This window comes from Abrus precatorius, unplaced genomic scaffold (assembly GCF_003935025.1).
Source record: "Abrus precatorius isolate BTA unplaced genomic scaffold, Abrus_2018 Scaffold8, whole genome shotgun sequence".
In the NCBI taxonomy this organism is placed as follows: domain Eukaryota; kingdom Viridiplantae; phylum Streptophyta; class Magnoliopsida; order Fabales; family Fabaceae; genus Abrus; species Abrus precatorius.
The window spans coordinates 11,550,903-11,570,841 of NW_020874428.1; the positions used below are offsets into that span (position 1 = coordinate 11,550,903).

The window sequence follows — 19,939 nt, forward strand, 5'->3', positions numbered from 1 at the left end:
CAGGTCTTACTTGTTTCCATCTCTACGCATGGCAATTAGTTTTTTCGTCAATATATATAGCTGTGACAACATATTTATTTAACGTGATAATGCTTTAACTTCCAAAATAGGCAAGTTGGTAGCTTACGCTGATTAAACTGATGAGGCCTGTTCCAAAATCAAGAGATAAACGTTGGAATAAATTTAGAATCGGGTTCCTTTGAAAATTATGTTATATCCGTTTCTGATTGTGGTTGCAGTAGTGGGTGCTGCGCACACCTTCATGGACACTAATTACTCTCGGAGGCCAAGTACTCCAATGCAGCAACAATATCACCAACGGGTGGACGAAGATTGGGCTGCTCCTGGAGGCACATCGCAGTCACAGCAATTGCACAATGCAAACAACGTACGGGGTATTTTCCTTCCAAAAGAGGGTCAACCATTTGCGAAAACTTTCTGCGGTCACTCAAAAATGGACGAGACTGGAAATCACAAACACACAAGTTTGAGAAATAAAAATTACAAATGTACTAGTTCAATTCAGAAATAATAATGATAATATTCTCGCAATTATTAATTTTCTCTTACATTTCATTCATATTAATCTTCTTTTTTTATCTCACCTTTATTACCTTCATCCATTTAACACACTTCAAGGATGTGAAAATATCAGTGTCTATTTAGAAACATACATGCATGCCAAAAATATCCCACGTAAGAATTGTTATGGTTTATGGCGAGGGCAGGAAGCACCCAATTATCACAAGCCAGTCCTTTTGCAAGGAAACAGATCTTACTTTTAACCCCACACACTTTGCGCAATAAAACGATACATGAGGTTTAGGGAGTCTCAATATGCTATTGGAGACGGGAATGCAAAATTAAGCCCTTAAATGAAAAAGCAAAACTATGCAAGGATAGTAAAGGAAGGGGACATTGTTTTTTGAAATCTACAAACACAAATGCATTTATATGTTTTTTTACACGTCTTTTATTTATTTAAAATAACACATAAAGTAATAAATGTAATTAATATTTTTATATATATAGAAATAATTTTGAACTTTTTATTTCTTTTTTATTATTATTATTTTGTCATTTATAATAAACGTGCAATATATTTAAGATCAAATAACTAAAGATAAGAATTAATTAAAATAATGGTGATAATAATAATTGATATGATCTTAAAACTCTAAATAAAAAGAAATATATGGTTTTTTTTAAAGTATACGGATTTAAAAAGAAATCAGTGGAATATATAAAGAAAAAAAGAAAAAAGAGACATTTACCCATGAAACTAAGGTTTGCTCCCGTGGTTTTCTACTGACATCTATCGCTTTACGTCCAGTGATCAACTCTAGCAAGACGACACCAAAGCTATAGATATCAGATTTAAGAGTTAATTTGCCAGTCATGGCGTATTCGGGGGCACAGTAGCCGTATGTTCCCATGACTCTGGTGGAAACATGGGTGTTATCTCCAATAGGTCCCAGTTTAGCGAGCCCAAAATCTGAGAGTTTTGGGTTAAAATCCTTGTCTAACAAAATGTTGGCAGATTTCAAGTCACGATAGATAACAGGTGGAGCTGCTTCACAATGGAGATATTGGAGGCCCCTGGCAGCTCCAACAGCAATCTTCATTCGAGTAGTCCAACTTAGTGGTTTTTTCTGAGAGTTAGGATCTGAAAAGACAAATATCGCAACACGTACAGTCATATATCCATGTCAAATAATAGATCCATCCTATAAATTGAGAAAATTAAACAAGTGAATGATTACCGAAAAGATGATGTTCGAGGCTTCCCATAGGCATGTATTCATAAACCAAAAGCCTTTGAACTCCATGGGTGCAGTAACCAATTAATTTAACAAGATTAGAATGATGGAGAAGGCTTAACAGAAGGACCTCGGTGACAAATTCCCGATGACCTTGATGACCATCTCCATCTAGACGTAATTGTTTGATAGCAACGACCTGAGGAACAGAGAAGCAGAGATTAATGAAAAAAAGAGGATGAAATTAAGTGAATTATTGTGATTTGGTTTGATTAAACTTGTCTTGCCTGGCCTGTTGGGAGACGACCCTTGTAAACTTTTCCAAAACCTCCTTCCCCAATCAAATTCACTTCCTTGAAACTTGCTGTTGCCGATGCAAGCTGGCGAAAACTGAAACTCGTGGCCGTAGCTCTCTTGGAGTTGGACTTTGACCCTAAATTATTGACGCTCACATCCTTTCCACGAGAACAAAAGCAGCTCATTTCCCTCTCCCTCTCCCGATCACATCGATCGATTACCGTTATTAATCATCGATCGGCCATTTCCTCCTTTCACTGCAAATTATCAATCATCAGACGCTTGCCGTCTATATATAAACCAATCTCCTCCATAAACCCTTAACAAATAGAAACTCCCTCTCTATATCTATCCTTCCCGCCAAATTTGGAACCCAATCTACACTAATTTAGCCGCATGCCAAGCGCAACGGACTAACTACATCCATATTTTCATTTGGGGAACAAACCATGTCCATGTTACCCCCTCTATAACCTTTTTCTTTTCTTTCTTTAAACTCACATTTGTATCTCTTTCTTTCACAAGGAATATTTGTACTACAATAATATTTTATGAATAATAAATTTTATTTATGCATCTATTGAGCAAATTAGATTTATAAAATTTTAAATAATTAAATTTTATTTGATATTTTATAATTAACTTTATATATTTTACAATAATAATATACTTTCTAAAATATAAATCTATATAAAATTACACGTTTATAAATATTTAAATTATTTAAAATTTGACATGTGAATGTTAAATTGTCTATTTTCTATAAATTCTAACCGGTATTTAAATATTTAAGAACTTGATTTAAATAGAAATTTTATTTTTAACCCCTTTATCTTTAAGAAACTTAAAAATAGATGTAATTATTGTATTTTGTCTAGAGTTGTTGGCTTTTAAAATTAATTTTTTTTTATTTTGACCTTATAGAACTTGAAAAGTGTTTAGAAGATTTGAAGTTTCTCAACGACTCAACTTTTGGGAAAGTGCTAAGTAAATTTGAGTAAGAGAGCAACGTTTGGAAGCATGTCACAACTGCTTAGCTGTTTTATAGGTGCTGAGTGGATTGATTCCAAAGAGGATGAAGGTCTCAGCCTTTGAAGCGCCCAATGATGTTCCAGGAGTTCAGCGGTTTAAATTTCTTAATCATGAAGAATTCTCTAAACCGTTTCTCAAGCACTGAGCAGTTCACTTTCTCTCCAGATGGTATATATAGAAAATAGAGGGAGAACAGTGGCGGCGAGTAGAGAAACAAAAAAATTAAAGACCACGGAGCTGGAGATTCAACCTGGAAACAAAGAGATTCATCATTTCATCTTCTTCTACTATATTCTCTCTTGTATTCTAGGATTGACACTCATCACCGTGAGTAGCTAAATCACTTTTTTTTATTGAGATTGAATTTAATTCGTCAAACTCTCTTATATTCTTTTTTTATTATATTTATGATATCTATTATTCAATGTTAGTAATTGTGATTCTGCTCTTAAGGCTTTAGATGAACTGATCACTCGTCTTTTAATTTTTGACTTTGATTTCAATTGGAAATATTTTCTAAGTCTAATCTGAATCATATCACCTAATAATTCTAAATGTTAGGAATGAGTTTGTAGAGTTATTAGTTGGTTAGGTTCTTGAACTTCATGTAAAGATCATAATTTGATAAGTTCTTGAACTTCATATAAAGATCATAATTTGATAAATCGAGAAATAATTGTTAGATTATAATCATGCAAAGAATTGATTTAAAGTTGCTGAAAAAAAACCTAATAGTATTGAATAATAGTTACAATAAATTTTATTTATGCAACTATTGAGTTAATATTTTCAATCGAGTGAATTAAATGTATAAAATTTTAAATAATTAAATTTTATTTCATATTTTATAATTAACTTTATATATTTTACGATGATAATATACTTTTTAATATATATATATATATATATATATAATTACACATTTATAAATACTTAAATTATTCAAAATTTAGCATGTGTCATCACCAACTTATATCTTATAATTTAACAATTCAATTTATTAAATATATATATATATATATATATATATTAAAAATTATTAAGTAGCTAGAGTGATTTTGTTATATTAACAAATCAAAATCATGTGCAAGAAGAATCATGCAATTTTTAAGTGAATCTAACTATTTATGTAAATACACACGTAAAAATAAATGCGATAAATGACAACAACAATCATGACAAGAAAATAATTGATTATTGATAGAATTAATATATTTATTATCATAATAATTATGATTATAAGAATTATTTACTGCGTTGCAAGATTATACGTTGTAGTTCATTAACTTAAAAAGTGGTTAAAAGAGCACTAATATGTACGAAGTATTTCAAGAGCGATTATTATAAAGCTACTCTAGAAAACTTACTTAAAGAGCAATTATTTAAAAATTGTGTTCTATCAAATTAACAGCTCTCTAAAATTCTTAATTTAGAGAATGATTGACATGTAGAAAAAATATTTAAAATTAAAATATGTTTTGAAGAACAATTCCATGTGTAATTGCTTTTGAGATTCGATTTTAGAGAGCACGTAACTAGAATTTAGCCACTGAAAGCAATCAGTGGTAATTAACAAACAAATTTAGCCTATAAACAAATTTTGTAGGTATTAGAGAACGAATTTAACCACAAAAAGCAATTAGGGACAATTAGCGACCAAATTTTACCTCTCAAACAAACTCCATGTTATTAGAGACTAAATCAGCAACAATACATTAATCATAAATATTAAAAATAAAAAATAAAATTTAATAACTGAATTAGCAACCAAAAAATTTAGTCACAAATTTAAAAAATGAGGTCGATTGCTAATTCGATCACAAAATGTGTCAGAGTTATTTAGCCATTAAATTAGTTATCATAAAATTCAGTTGCAAATAATTAAAATGAGATGGATGACTAATTTCAAAATATGGTATGTGATTTAGCCATTAAAATATAGTATGTGCTTTACTAATATCAAACATTATACTATTAAAATAATTTTACAAACTTTAAATTAATAGTTTTTGTTAAATAAAAATTATAGTCAATTAATGGTACATTTGTGAGAATTAGGTTTTAAAGTTAAAAGAAAGGGACATATTTTTAATAAACACTACAACATTTTATATATACAACAATGCCTTTGTTTTCAACATATTAAAATTGTTCTTGAAAACTAAATAGTTTCAATTATTAAATGTTGCCTAAAATTAAAATAAACAATGCTTATAAATCATTCTAATAGGTTTATAGAACAATTTTATAATTGTTCTTGAATAAAATATTATAAAATTTTGTATAATAATATTTAATTTGCATCGGCCAATATTTAAAATACAGAATAAATATTAATTATTACATAAAATTGTTAAAATTATTCTAGTGCCATCCTATTATATTGGTTTAGTACGTAACATAAAATTTATAAATCGTTATAAGAAATTTAAAATATATTTTATAATTGTACAATGCCTTAGTAGTCCTCTCGGTTCAGCACGCAAGGTGGTGTTTTATGGTGATTGATCTCTCGTGGAAATGTTAAGGATGAAGTGAGTGTAATGAGTAGGTGCATGGAGATTGGGACAATCATGGAAAAATCTAGGATTGATTGAAAGTAAAACATGCATGACTTCATATTGGTTGGGAGGGACAGAGGCAAGACATGGTATAGTATGTACCCTCTCCTAGGCCACTAGATGTCCTTGCCTTGCACGGCCAAGGAGAACAAGAGATGGAACACCATTCATACGTCATTAGCTAGCATGGCTTATAATAAATCTTGGTGCAGTGTGACATGTGCATGTGTGGCTGTCCAAAATTTTAAGTCAAATATTTATTTGTGATGTGTCATATTGCATTGAGTGGATTTATGCATTGCAGGATATATGAGCTCCTAGCCAACTGGACCTTGTCCTTTTAAGATAGTGTTCCAGAATAAGGAATGTTAGGTTCCGTTGCCAGGACAATTTCCTTCAAACAAGCAAATTTAAAAGGGTGAGTGTAGTTCCACTAAACTTAGGAGGGGATTTTTTTATTTTTTTTTGGCTTTAATTTATTAAAAAATGAAAGCTTAGGGTGCAGCATTTTATAGTTCAAGGATTTAAAGAATTTAACTCACTGATTAACTCTACTAAAAGCTTAATATTTTATAAAATTTTCAATTCATACTCATTAAGATTAAAGGAACAGGCAATAGGTCAACCAATCACAAAAAACAATGAAAATCAATAAAAATAAAATAAATATTTAATCACAAAAAATTTAATCTACTTTTATTTGTAAGTCAAAGAAACTACCGGTACGCATTTGGAGTGTTATACAAGAGACACAATTCTTAATCAATATAGGAGTTATTTAAGTAAATCCACTCCAATTGCAACTAATTTTGAAGAGTTTTTGGAATAGTTTAAGAAGTTAAAGTGAGGTAATTCGATATTTTTTTCATGCTAATTTTTATTTCTTTATAACAATTTAAAAATTACTCATTATTAAAGTTATTTTTATTATTAACAGTGTTATCATTAGATAGGACTTTTACCATCCCACAAGCTAACGAGGAGGATTCAGATGTTTAATCTGTTTAAAAAGCTTTAGTTTGGTATGCATACTAACATTAGATAGGACTATGCAATGCTGTTTTGCTTTTTTTTTTTTAATGTATTTTCAAGGATGCTAATTACATATATTCCTGTTTTCTGAATTTGTATGTGTTATGTGTGCGAACAATTAGTTTAAAAATATTTATTTGTGAGAATTAATTATAAAAAAATTATGTTTCTACATTTAAGTATAAATTATGTATTTGTACATCAGTCTATAGATCTAATTTGTTGTGAAATTTTGACATGTTTATACACTTTATTTTTGTGTTTTTTTTTATATAAATTGTGATGATAGGCTATGAAAATTGAAAATTAATTTACCGAGATAGTTTGTGTAACATTCTTATTTTTATTATCACATATTTATTTTAATTATTATTTTATTTTGATTTTAAATAAAAAAAATTAAATATGAAAATTATAAGAGATCTCGTTTAAGTGAGATATGTCTCACTCAAGGAAGACTAGTCATTCTGAACCACTCGCTGTAGGTACTCTCACTCCTGCTAGATGAGTCTTATCCAAGCAAAAATGGATAATATCGTTCCAACTGTTTTCTCGCCCAAACAAGAAGGTACAAGAAAAAGTATGAGCTCTTTGGACCAATTTTTGCTCAGGTAAGATTATCAGAAAACTAGGTAATCTTTTTGTCTAGTGTTCTCGCTCAGGCAAGAATGTGTATCACTTAAGCGAGAATTTGCGAGCCATAAAAGGTATTTAAGGAAATTCTTGTTCTAAAACTTGCAATACAATCCAAGCAAACACTTCTCACTTTTCTCTCTGAACTCTCTCTTCCCTTTCTCATAGAAAGCTCCCCCTAAACTCTAAACTACCTTCAAATCTAAGCTCAAGCATCTTTCCTTTTTTATTTCAAGTAAGTTCCTTGGAGCTCAATCTTCTCAACTCCCTTCTATTTCTCTATTTTCTCTCTTCTCAAAAGTGCCCCACTTTGAATACTTAGGAAGAACTTGGTTTTTGGACGATTTCTTCCACAAAATTCTTCACGAAATCATCTTTTGAGGAAAGGAGAGGTATATTCTATCATTAAAATATTATATATTTTGTGCTCATGAAAGTGTGATAATATGCTTCTTTATGAATTATTGAAAAAAAATTTGGTTTCATGTGTGTGATTATATGCTTTTTTGTTGAGAAATATATGTTTTAATGAGATTGTTGATAAATTATTTAAGTTGATGAAGTATGTTTTCATTGTTATTTGACATGAAATATATGATGTATTGAAACGATTTGGACTGAATTTGGATGTGTTTGACCTTTGGCATGATTGAATGATTTTATGACGAGAAATGAAAAGGATAAATTTTTTATGATAAAAAAGGAAAAGGGTGAAAGTTGTGTTATTATGAAAGGTGATAAGAATATGTATAGATAATAATAGAGATACACTGGGAGTATGGAAGACGAAGCCGATTTTAGAAATCTAGGGAAAATGAGAATGGTGAATTGCCAAGCTTAAAGAACACCAATCCAAATAAATTAGAGAGGGAAAAATATCACATTGAGAAGTAATTGTAACATCTTTGTTTTTTATATTTATTATTATAGTATTGAATGTTGATTATATGTGTGAAATTAATTAAATTTTAGAGAGTTTAAATGGTATAAGCTGCAGGATATCTCACTGTAGCGAGATATCTCTCACTGCAGCGAGAAAGAGCGTCCAAAATCGGGCTCTCTGACGCTCTCTCGTTGTATCAAGGAGCTCTCGCTGTAGCTAGAATGATAGACAACAAAGAAAAATTTTGTATGATTTTTTCGCTGAGCGAGATAAGGGCTCGCTGTAGCTAGAATATCGCGAGTTAAGAGGTATTTAAAGGCTTTTAACTTAGAAAACTTGCATTACAATCCAAGTTTCGACCTCTCCCATGTTCTCTCTGATCTCTAACCCTCCCTTCTCAGAAATCTTCCCTAAACTTCAAACATCATCCAAATTCGGCTTAGAAATTCACCCAATCAACTCTAAGTAAATTCTTGAAGCTTAGCTCTCTCATTTTTGTTTGTTCTCTATGTTTCTCCCTTCTCAAAATGCCCTCTTTTTTATATCTTGGAAAATCTAAGACCTTTCACCAAAACCCCTCATAAACCTTCCTTCAAAACTTCGTTTCAAGGTAAGGAGAGCTCTATTTTGTCATTTTAAGCATAGTGAATATTTTGTACCCATGAGAGTACTTTTGTGTGTTTTCTTGTACATAAATACATGATTGAATGATATTGGATTGTAGTGAAAGGTTATTGAAGCATGTTTGGCTGATTTTAGGTGTTAGTACTATATTTGGTAGTATGTGTGTTTTGAATTTAGTCCAGGAGTGCTTTACTAAGCACAATATTTTACTTGAATAATGAGATTGACACGAAAAAGAATATGGAATAAGTATAAAGTGCTGAATGGATATAGTGTGAATAATTACAAAGATACACTAAGAGTATAGAGTCCGAAGATGATGAAAAATCTGGGAAAAACATAGGATGGTTAGTGACATTCGCGCATATGTAAACACTCTTTTTGAGAGCCACATGGTCTCACACTTGTTTCCTGACTATACATTTACTAAGGGGCCCATTATTGTATACGTTGTATCCCATGCATGGGCTAACCAACAACTGTTTACCTAGTTGTGTAAGACCTCAAGAACTGCTGGAGGCATCGTATATCTATGTTCACAGTACACTGCAAATGCATATATGAAAGAGAGAAATATAACAACTTGTGATGGAATTTATGCATATGTGATATAATGCTTTTGAGATTGATATTATTGTGTTATCTTATGTTCAATAATTGTGATTGTGTTGTGATGTTGTTTTTTTGAAATAGTATTATGTTTAAACGATAAGATAAATGTTCATCCTTACTACATATTTCAGGGAACAAAGATGACAGCACCACAAAGACAACTTAGATCAGTAGATTATTTTGTTAGTGGTAGAATGAATTACGTATTTAGGGAGTATCAAAGTCGTGTGTATTTTAACTTTAATATAGATTGCGAGGATGGTAATGTATAGACAGTAGAGATGAATGTAAATTACAATGATCCTTTCGAGTTTTCTGTAAATAGTCATATCCATCAGACCCTTAGTTTTTATATCTACCGAGGGACAGTTAGGCCCTCAAGGATTGTAAATAATGTTTTTACCTTCCACGATCATGACCTTTTTGGGAGACCCACCCCGGTATACATATGGGAGATTTTCCAGCATAGAGGTTATGGTGGATTCTAGTGTGCCTACCTCAAAGAAGAAGAAGAATTGACTGTGAGGACCTGGCCGAGATAGAGGGCTGGCATGATGTTGATGACTAGGATTGAGTCTTCATAGTATGGGTGTGGATAGGGACTGTTCATAGGACCTAGTATATTTTGGTTAAGTAAATATTTATTCTAAGTTCCTACAACTTTTTGACTAACAACTTGTAAATTATTATAATGTTCATATGTAAATGGAATTTACTATCTATATATTTCTGTAACTGTTCCAGTATAATGTAATTACTAAGTCACAGTTTACTTTGTACATTCACTCCCTTGTTAATTTTGTGAACAAACTCATCCATGAGAAAGCTTTAAATTCTTCTAAATTTTATGTTATTTATTTTAATTGAAATTAATTTTCATGTTTTCTGAAAATACACAAATTATAAAGTATTTAAGAAGACAAAATTGAGAGTGTTATAGTAATCACATACAATGAATGAGGAAAACAACGTGCATGAGATCAACTTAATTTCTATAGTCTGTATTTGAAAGTAAGAACTCAAGTGATGTGATAAGTCCCTATAAATATTTTGTTAAGATTTAGTCCTTGTAAAGTTAGAAATTTAGGATTTAGTCTCTGCTATCAACTCTATTTCGTTAAGTGCTAAGCTGGCAGATGATGAACGAAAGATTTGTCGCGAATCCTCATCAAAATATAAACAAAAATTAATGTAATACTAGGGTACTAACCTATATCGTCTCCCATGAATCATTGGATGAGTAACCAAATATCAAACATATAGTGTGCAATGTATTCATAAAGCAAGTAAAAAGGCGGGTTTGTGATTTCAAGTTCAATCAACTTAAGTAGAAAATTAAATTGCAAAGTTCAATCGGTAAAATATAGTAACCCCTAGTTCATTCATGTAGAATCTATCCCTATTCCTCTCAAGATTTAATACTCTTATATTTAACAAGCGAAAATTAATCTTATATTTCTATACGAATTAAGCAATTCAATGGACTCCAACCTCTCATCCTAAAATTACGCAACCTTAGAAATAAACCTAGAATTAAGCAATTCAAGTTTAGAATCTCATTAAAATGAATTATGGTTAATTAAGCAATGTCCCCCTCATTCAACCATTAATTCAATTCAAGAGATTAGGAAGAAGAAATTCATGAAAGAAAAGGAATTATATTAACATTCAAAGCCAAGGAATTCAAGAATCTATATGAACTCACTAAAAATTACAAGAAAGTTTAACCCTCCATGAGGATGGGTCTCACCATTACAAGATGAAAGTAAAGAGAAATCAATAACATCAAGATGAAAAATTAAAGAAAAGTGAAGAAATGGAATTCAAATCCTAGGTTGGACCCTTGGCTGTCACCTAAGGCCACCCTAGGCTCTGCAAGTGCCCCCTCAAATGGCAAAGAACCTAAAAATGTGTAAAAAGATCCGTACCATAATTTCTAAAATTCTATTTATAGTACAGAAATTTTCGCCCATAGTAACTACTATGGTTTCATAATGATAACGCGCAATGCTCCATAGTAGTTATTATCGCTTCATAGTAGCCACGCGTAAGTCTTGTGATTTTGGCCTCCCTGGAGTGTTCACTTTGGTATCAGAGTGTCTACTATAGTTCCATAGTAAGCATGCGCAACATTTCTTCAAATTGGGTCTCTGTAGTGTCTACTATGGTTTCATAGTGATCACTTTGGTCTGCTCTTCTGGATCTAGCTTGCTGTAGTGTTCACTATGGGATCCAAAGTGATCAGTTTCATCTCAAACTTTCTTAATTTCTAAAAATCCATGGAAAAAGTTTAGAAATTCCTGCACAATTATTCAAATGATCAAAATTGCAAACTATATCTATGTAAATTAATGTAAATTAACCAAAAATTAAAAAACCTATGACATTTGACCAAAATGATGTTTTTATGTTATTTACACTTCTTAAGTTTACTTTTTCTATTAAGAAACATCAAAATGACAACTAAAAATCTAATAAAATGTGGATTCATCAGCAGACGAAAAGCTAACTCAGGCTGTCACGTGGCATGTCATATCATTTTTTAAATAATATTTTATTATTTAAAATAAATATATAAAGAAAAAATCATTGAACACTCCTTTAGATTCTTGCACTCGGTATATTGAAAAATTTTACTTTAATTTTTCTATTATTTACCTCAATATCTTGCAGCATATTGTCACGGTTCCTCTCCCACCCCTTCCTATTCCCCATCCGCACCACCCCTTTCCCCACACTCTTTCTCCCACTAACACTTACACTCTCACCGACCCTTTCAATTCCTCTCACTCACACCATTCATTCCCCACCTTTTCCCATTATCCCATCCCCACCACTCGGATTGTTGTGCTTCCTCACATACCTCTGGTTCCTTAGAAACTTAGGATTCATCTACAGGGTTGGGATGCGACCGAATGGAATGGAGAAGAAGATAGACATTTTAGCAAATTTATAAAATTTGTTCAAGGATTTTTTTCTTTAAATATTTATTTTAAAAATAAAATATTATTTTATAAATGACGTGACATGCCACGTGACAGTGCTGAGTTAGTTTTCCATTTGCCAACTTAGCACTTAACGGAATAGAGTTGACAGTAGGGACTAAATCTTAACAAAAATATTTATAAGAACTTATCACAAAACGACCTACATTTATAAGGACCAATAATATATTTAAGCCTAAAAATAATAAATGATGTGGCATGTCACATAGGCTGTGACTGGGCCTCAAGATGTCTACGTGGAGCCACATGGAGTGCTGAGATGGCTGACGGAGTGCCAGCTCAGCACTTAAAAGAGAGGGGATTAATGGCAGAGACTAAATCCTAAATTTACAATTTTTCATGGACTACTTCCTAACAAAAATATTTATAGGGACGTATCAAAAACGACCTAGATTTATAGGGACCAATAACATATTTAAGCCTAGAAAATAAATATTTAAAGATCACAAGTGTTAAGTATATCTTAATACATCAACTTTCTAAACTACAGTACTTAAAAATTATAAGTAAAATTTCATACATAATCTTCAAAATGTCTAAAATAACTAAATCATAAACTTGAGAATCATATTTTATCACTCTCAAAGACCCAAAGAAAAAAGAACATTAGTTAATTATTTATTGTAAAGTCAAAATAATAGATATAGTTAGGTTATTTTACCTCTTTATCAAAATCAAACTCTCCAAATGAACGCATATCTTTTAAGTTTACATATTACTTTCATCCAGTAATACTAATAAAAGCTTAAACATACAAGTACATAACAAGAATTATGTTTTACATCAACTATGTAATAATTAAATTGTATTAGCCTAATTAAATGATATAAAACAGTAAATAAATTTTTCTATTAAAAAATTATTTTTATGGTTTATTTTATTGATAAATATATTTTTATGTTAATCTTATAAAATAAATTTAATTAGATAGATTTTTTTATCTTTAAATATGCATTCTTTTATTTCAGTAACATAAATATCTATATTAAATTTTTTAACCTTTTATTTTGCATAGAAAAAATTTTAAAAACAGATCATTATAAATTGAAAGATAATATTCAAAAATTCAATATAGACAATTTTTTTATTCAAAAAAATTAAATAATAGTGTGTGTTGTGGTACCCTAAAATTTTTTTATAGGTACGATACCAAACAAATTTAAATAAAAATGAAACACATGGTAAGTTAAAAAATTATATTATTTATATAAAAATAATTATAACATAATATATTAATATAATAATTAAATATTAATAATAATAGAATTAAGAATATGAAAAATATATTAATATTATTATTTTCATTTTTAAATTTTAATTTATTTAGTTTTGATTGCGTCTTGATCCTATTCGAATATTTAACTGCTCTTCAGCTTGCTTAAATGTAACAAATATAATAATTTATTATTTAAATGTGTCTAAATATTATTTGTTAGAATTTCTCATGTACAATACCTTGAAAATTTTTAAGGATACTATAGAATTTACCTAAAATAATTATATGTATAAAAGAACTCTGAACTGAGTAAAAAATATAAGATATGAAATTACACAAAATAAATAGTAAAATCTTTACAAATGCATTCACAAAAACTTTCTAAAACCTAAAAGTGGGTTAGATTCTTATTTTCTTAAATTCTTAGTTGCTCTATTGTAAGTAAAAAATTATTCAAATAAGATTATATGAAATTAAAACAAAGATAATTGAAAATACCAATAATAATTATAATAGAATTTTAGGCTTACTTGCTGAAGATTTACCTTTATATAAAAGTTGTCATACCTGATTTCTAAATTCTATGAAAAGTAATAAGTTAGATATTTCTCTATAAGTCATACTCTTAAAACACAACCCTCGACAGGGTAAGTTATGGAACTAACTCATATGATTACATAATTGTCAATGATTATAGAGAGAACTTAGTCAAATATATAAATATTCAGTATTAATCCTAATTCTCTCTTATCATAGACTTTTGGATTAAGGCTTCTCTCACATAAGTAGTATATATATATTAGTATATGCGGGTATAAGGCGGGATAGGTACTTAGGTACCCATACCTGCACCCATCCTCGTTAAAATTTGCAAATATTTATCCATATCCATACTCGTACTCGTTTAACGGGTACAAACCTTATCCATTGAGGCTAAATTTTGTGAGTATCCATCGAATACTTTACCCATTTCCATCCCTATTACAAATCTCACTACTCAAATTATAACACAAGAAGAGAACTATAGAATTAAACTTTTCTAATTACAGAGATACAACTAACATCATACAATTCTACTAATACCTCAGAACAGAAACATATACCTGCATGCCTTATAGCTCAACTCGTAAATTACAGGTAATGACTCCCCTAAGTCGTCTACATACATCCATGCAGATTTTCATTCATGCACATTAGAAATGGTATTTGATCTCTTAGAAGATAAGGCTAATGAGAATGATTTGTGGACTAATCCCCATCCAATAGATCTAATTGGACCATGACCATGGCCATTGGATTTGAACTAAATAGGTTTCAAAAAGTAATTGGAATGGTTGAAATGAAACTAGGAAGGTTAAAATCTAACTAGAAGTACAAAACTATCATGAAAGGGCAATTTTGGACATTTGCAAATGTGCACATGGGTAGACTTGTAGATAAGCCAAAAAGGAACCAAAATTGAAAACCAAGACTTGTGTGAAAGAGAGTGAAACCATGAGCTGCATGAGGGTGGGCCAATATCAAGAGATTTTCTATATAAAGCCATGTATGAAGTACCCTTCATACCAATTCTCATGCAACACAAGAGGTCTTTACTTCTTCTTCATCTCAATTCTCCCTATACACATCTAAGTTCAACTCAAACACTTTACTTGAACTCTACAAGTTAGATCACCCAATTCCCCACCATAAAGATCTTGAATTAAACCTTTAACCCCACCAAAAACACCAAGATACCCCACATAATCCACCAAGCCTCCAACTTTCTTTTTTGTATACTATTTGGCACTTGAGGAAGTAGGAGGCCAAGGAAGGAGATACTCACTTCCAAGAGGTGAAATAAAGCAAAAAGGGAAGAGGAGAAGGATCACCCAAAGATCAAGGCAAGATCAACCCAAAAACACCAAGTAAGGGGGAAGGTACTTTTCATAATCAAGGGGAATACCCTGTTTAAATGGTTTTGAGTCAAGGAGAGTCTTAACCTTTTTGGTTGTGATTGAAATTGTGTGTGTTGATGAATCCATGATTAAAATTTTGATTGAAATAAGTAAATGCATGAAAATCACTAAGAACCACAAAATGTATTGTATTTGATGATAATTTTGCTTATTATGTGGTTGGTTGTATGAAAATCTTGCATGTTTCATTTTGTGACTTATTTTTATGATATCTGAGTTGGATTCATGATCTTTTTTTGGATTGAAATTATTTTAGAAATCAAAATGAATTTCAAAAGTATTTTTAAAGATTTATGAAAGAAACTTCTAAAAGGAGATGGATTAAGAATGGAAAGTGACCATGATGAAGACTCCTGGACTTATGGTCATATTTGGACCTATAGACTACATGGACAAATGATGAGAACAAACTTTGAATAACTAAATTTGAAAGATTGAACCTAAAAATAGAAAAATACCATGGACTTGGACCACAAATACCTTAGAAATGCAAGACACTTGATTACATGTGTAATAGGACCACGAAAATGATTGAGATTATATTTAGACGTAAATTAATGACCTTGCACACATGGAAGACATACTGGACAATTTGAGACTTACCAAATTGGAGACAAGGACCTTTTTGAAATTAATATAAAATATAAGGATTAAAGTGTAAATAATGTAAAATATGAAAAAAAATCTTTGAAAGTATTTTTTTAGTATTTGATTCAGGAAGATAGTTAAATTTAGATTTTTTTTTTCCCCGCTAGTTTTACTTTATTTGGATTTATATTTAATTAGTTATGATTTTTATAAATTTATGTTGCATGAAAATGGTATTCTGAAAGCAGTATACTTTGACTTATTTTTGTCTTATTGTATGTTTGGAGCGTTATTTTATTGATATTTTTTTTTATAAAAATAGACTTCTTAATGGAGGTATACTCACTTATTTCACTTGATTTGGAATTGAAATAAAATAGTTATGAATTTTTGAATATTCGGTTATGTGTAAATATTTTTCTGAGAATTGTGTATTTTAAATCATTTTTGTCTTAGAATTCATGTATGATTGTATTATATTTATGAAATTATAATTTATAAAGAAAATATACTCACTGAGTTTGATCAATTTGGAGTTAAAATGAATTACTTATGATTTTCTCAAGGTGTTGCGGTATGAGAGTAACGTTTTGTGCATGCTACTGAGAAACTTTTTTCGTTTTAAAATATATAAGTGGCATTATTTTATTATTATTATTATTTTTGTATGAAAATATAGACAATAAGAGAAATATCCTCACTAGTTTGATAAATTTTAGACTTAAAATAAAATAGTTATGACTTTTCTATTTAACTGATTCTGAGAAGTGTGTTACTATAAATGACAGAGAATGTTTAGGACTTATTCTGGAATCTGGAAGCTATAAATTTTTAAGTATATTTTTTTGTGAAACTAGATAACCAAAGTGAAATAACATGAGTTTTGATGATGAAGTGAATGGTTGATGATTTTTTTCAATATGTTGTTGAATTGTGCCATTCTGTGACATGAACTGAGAAACTAAAGCATGAATTAATGTCTATGAATAGTTTTATTTTGAAAGTATTTTTACATGAATTTATTACAAATTTTCTAATGTGCTGGCTATTTATTAAATTAATCTGAGAACAACAGAGATGAATTGAGGTTTAATGATTTTTCTATAAGTGTTTGAATTTTGATTGTAATTTTATATTACAGTAGACATTTAAAGGAAGAAAACCTTCGTGATTTCATGATGTTTGGAGTCGTATTAGATTAGTTATGAATTTTACAATTTGCTTCATGAAATATGGAAATTTTTGATTGATAGTCATGTCTGTGTGATTGATTGCTCTCTTGAAATATTGATGTTAAAATGTACCTATTGGACAACTATTGGCTATGAAATTGTTGTGCTTGTATTTATGATTGTGAAAAAGGTTGAATATGCCACGGTACAGACGAGGAGCAAATAGTGTTGGTCTGACCATAGGAGATAGGAGAGTACCCAAGACTTACAGGAAACCAAGTCTAGGTAACTTGTGTCGTAGGCAGTGGAAACTTTGCTAGCCTATTCTGACAGGCACTAAAGCATACCAAGATTGGTTTGAGTGTGGGCTACTTGTGGTGATTATAAAATAAGAATTGTGCACTTATGTTTTGTCTCCAGTAAAAGGAGAAGATGTACCTATGACACTAGTTGGATTGCAGAGATAGAACTCTCAATCTCAACCTAAAATTAAAATGTTGGATAATTAATTAATTACTCCATGGAGAATTCACCAACAAAAGACATTGAATGATTGTTGCTTGATGCTTGAATGTTGTTTCGTTCATTTAAGCATGTGTATTATTGAAGCTTGGTATTGCCAAATGCTTGAACGTTGTTTGTTCATTCAAGCACAGATATTGTTTGACGCTTGAATGTTGTTTCATTCATTTAAGCATAGCTACTGTTGATGCTTGGTATTGTTGATGTCTGAATGATGTTTTATTCATTTAAACATGAGTATTGCCTATTAGATTGTTTATGAATGTTTGTACTCACCCCTGTCTTTTCTGTAATGTGTCCACCATGACCTTTTAGTATGGGAACCGGAGAGTGGAGTTTCAATGACTCTAACTAGACCATCATATTTAAGAGCTTTAGTATCTTAACTATATCTACTATTAATAATATCTATGTTAGTCTTACTATTATATAGGGAGAAGATAGAGTGGAGGTACCTTTGCCTCTTTGTCATGCAGTTGCATACCTTGACATTAATGTCGACCCTCCTCCAGAGGGGTTGGATGAATAAGGAAGGAGTCAAGAGGATAGGAGAAGTTTAGTTTATTTATGTATTATGTGTAGTATATTATCCTAGACTGTTATCTTTCCTTGTAATATTTCATAGTTAAATAATTTTGAAAACAATTTAGATAGTATGTAATATTATATTATGTTCTCTAAACATTGTGCTCGAGGACATACTTTATGTATATATATATATAATAAGCATGTTGACGTATATTCATTTAGAATTGAGTAGTTGTTAAATGCTTTAATTTATTCCTTATTCACCACAAAAAATAGGATGACATTGAGAAATACTTATTGAAAATAGAGACGGCTCACAAACACTTCAATTGCCACATGAAAAACCTCCATTACTTAACAATTTTGACATTCCTGACAAAATGTCAATTTTGTTAGACGCATACACTCCTTATAAATGCTAAATGTACCCAAATGATTACAAAGTCATGTGTATTTGATGACAAATCCACTCAGCTATCAATACCTAAATAAGGAAGGAATTCCTTGGCCTAAGCATACTATTTGATAATTTTATATCCTTACTCTAAATCTTCACTAACTTAGTGCTAAGTGTGTTACTTAAAAAATTTCTCCTCTTTTAAATATATGCTCACATAGACACTTATTCAATGGCCAATATGTATAAGTATTTTTTATTGAATTTGGCTTTTTTTATTTAAATAATACATTTTTAAATACAATTTTTTAAATAAGATTTTTTTAAAACTAATTCTCTGTCTGGTGCTTTTTTTTTTACCATATCAGCAATAGTATCATCCATGCATGGACGATAATAAGTTTTTATTATTATCTTAACAAGCTATCATCCTAGGATAGCGGATACTACTGTAGAGACTGACACATGTCGTAACCTGATATGTATCGAACGAGATGGGATCATAATAAATTTTTATTTTTATTTTAATATACTACATCCTAGAATAGCCGATAAGAGACTGTGACATGTTGTAACTGGATGTACCTGAGTTGAACGACTCAATGGATGTAAGAAGTAAGATGAAGTTGAACGGATCAACAATGGTGAGGGAAGAGGAGTTTGACAGTGGAGAATGCAAAACTGAACATTGGTAGTGAAACTACAAAACAACACCATTGTTTGGGAAGAAGAAGAAGCAGATAAAGCTCTTTGGCCATTCTTAATAGAGAAAGAAAAAGACAAATCTAAAGAGAGATTGCATTGCAATGTTATTTATTAAAGCAACTTAGATTGATATATAGAGAGAGAAAGTTGATAGTTGAGACTAATAGTCTAAACCACTGTCTATCCTTTGGGAGAGAGAGATTTACTTTGTCACAATGCAAGAGAGAGAGAGAGAGAGAGAGATGGGAGTGAACCCATAGAAAATAGTAAAAGATTGAAAGGTGGGGTTATCTCATATACACTTTTCTCTTAAATACTCTTGTATGCTTTATTCGACTTTTCTAAAAAGATGTAACGGATGCACGTATAAAATATCACATCTAGTCCGAAAGATGTATTTGGGTAGTATTAGTC

General features: G+C 30.4%; 1 protein-coding gene across 1 annotated transcript; it reads right to left on the reverse strand.

Annotated features, from left to right (window-relative positions):
• Positions 1-269: 269 nt before the first annotated feature.
• Positions 270-2,242, reverse strand: LOC113874224 (probable serine/threonine-protein kinase PBL21). The gene is made up of 4 exons (XM_027512452.1): positions 2,048-2,242; positions 1,764-1,959; positions 1,275-1,666; positions 270-464 (listed from the first exon to the last, which is right to left on the reverse strand). Exons 1-4 carry the CDS (start codon positions 2,240-2,242, stop codon positions 270-272), a joined length of 978 nt encoding a protein of 325 aa, XP_027368253.1.
• Between the last annotated feature and the right edge of the window lie 17,697 nt (positions 2,243-19,939).